This window comes from Morone saxatilis, unplaced genomic scaffold (assembly GCF_004916995.1).
Source record: "Morone saxatilis isolate NCDOM2014 unplaced genomic scaffold, NCSU_SB_2.0 Contig18, whole genome shotgun sequence".
In the NCBI taxonomy this organism is placed as follows: Eukaryota; Metazoa; Chordata; class Actinopteri; family Moronidae; genus Morone; species Morone saxatilis.
This window is the reverse complement of record NW_023339740.1, coordinates 28781666-28782513: the sequence shown is the minus strand read 5'-3', so window position 1 is coordinate 28782513 and position 848 is coordinate 28781666. Positions and strand designations below refer to the sequence as shown.

At 50.8% G+C, this 848-nt stretch overlaps 1 protein-coding gene across 1 annotated transcript in view; it reads left to right on the top strand.

The window, feature by feature from the left end:
* Window positions 1-667: 667 nt before the first annotated feature.
* dag1 (dystroglycan 1) overlaps window positions 668-848 on the top strand; it is a gene marked incomplete in the record, with an annotated part of 24702 nt that continues 24521 nt past the window's right edge. Inside the window, 1 exon segment of the mRNA XM_035661831.1 lies at window positions 668-848. Coding sequence (XP_035517724.1) covers window positions 701-848 — 148 coding nt within the window.

The window sequence follows — 848 nt, the reverse complement described above, 5'->3', positions numbered from 1 at the left end:
TCTCTCTCTCTCCATCACATCTCTTTCACTCTTTCATCCTCTGGTCTGAAGGCACAGAGTAACCCGCCAATGAGCAGTTTATAGAAAGGAGTTTGTGAGAGGAGAGAGGGTGAAAGTGAGAGCCAGAGAATTGTTGTAAGAACTAATCAGATTACTCCACAGCATTGATGATATTATCCCCCTCCTCCCGTTCGTGATGGATTCCTATCGACAATGAGATTTGCGTGGCGCGAATCAGTTTAAGGGGCTGAACTTATCAAGAGGATTGACTTTTGATTCAGTGCGAGGCGCTTTAAGTTGAGGTGTTTAGGTTGTGAGACTGAGCATCGAGTGGTTAGAAGAAATGACTCCCCCCTCCTCTAACTGTGTCTTTCTCTCTCTTGTCTTTCTCCTCACAGATCTCGAAGGTGCACAATGGGACTCCTAAACCTCTGAGGGGGCTGAGCACAAGACGCAGAGGGGAAGAGGAAGAAGAATAAAGCTGAGGGAGGGGTAAGAAGAGGACAAAAGAGGAGGAGGAGGAGGTGGAAGAGAAAAGGGAGGGAGAAGAGTGGACGGAGAGGGAGGGAGATTTGAAAGGAGGGATTTGCTCTGTCTGTCAGGGGTGCATGCTCCCCCCTGAGTCCCCCCCTCCCACTCGGACATCCTCCTTTTGAGTTTTTTTTCTGCATCAAGTGAAAGGACCGACAAAAGACGAAGAATGCAAAGTTTGGGAAGCCTCGGGGCTAACAGGGGCCTCGATGTGAGACTACCCAGGACTAGAGCCTTGCTGTTGGGCTTGCTCCTCGCCGTAGCCTGCGCGGAGGTGGAGGTCGACATGGTGTTGATAGAGGCGGGTGGAGAAGGCG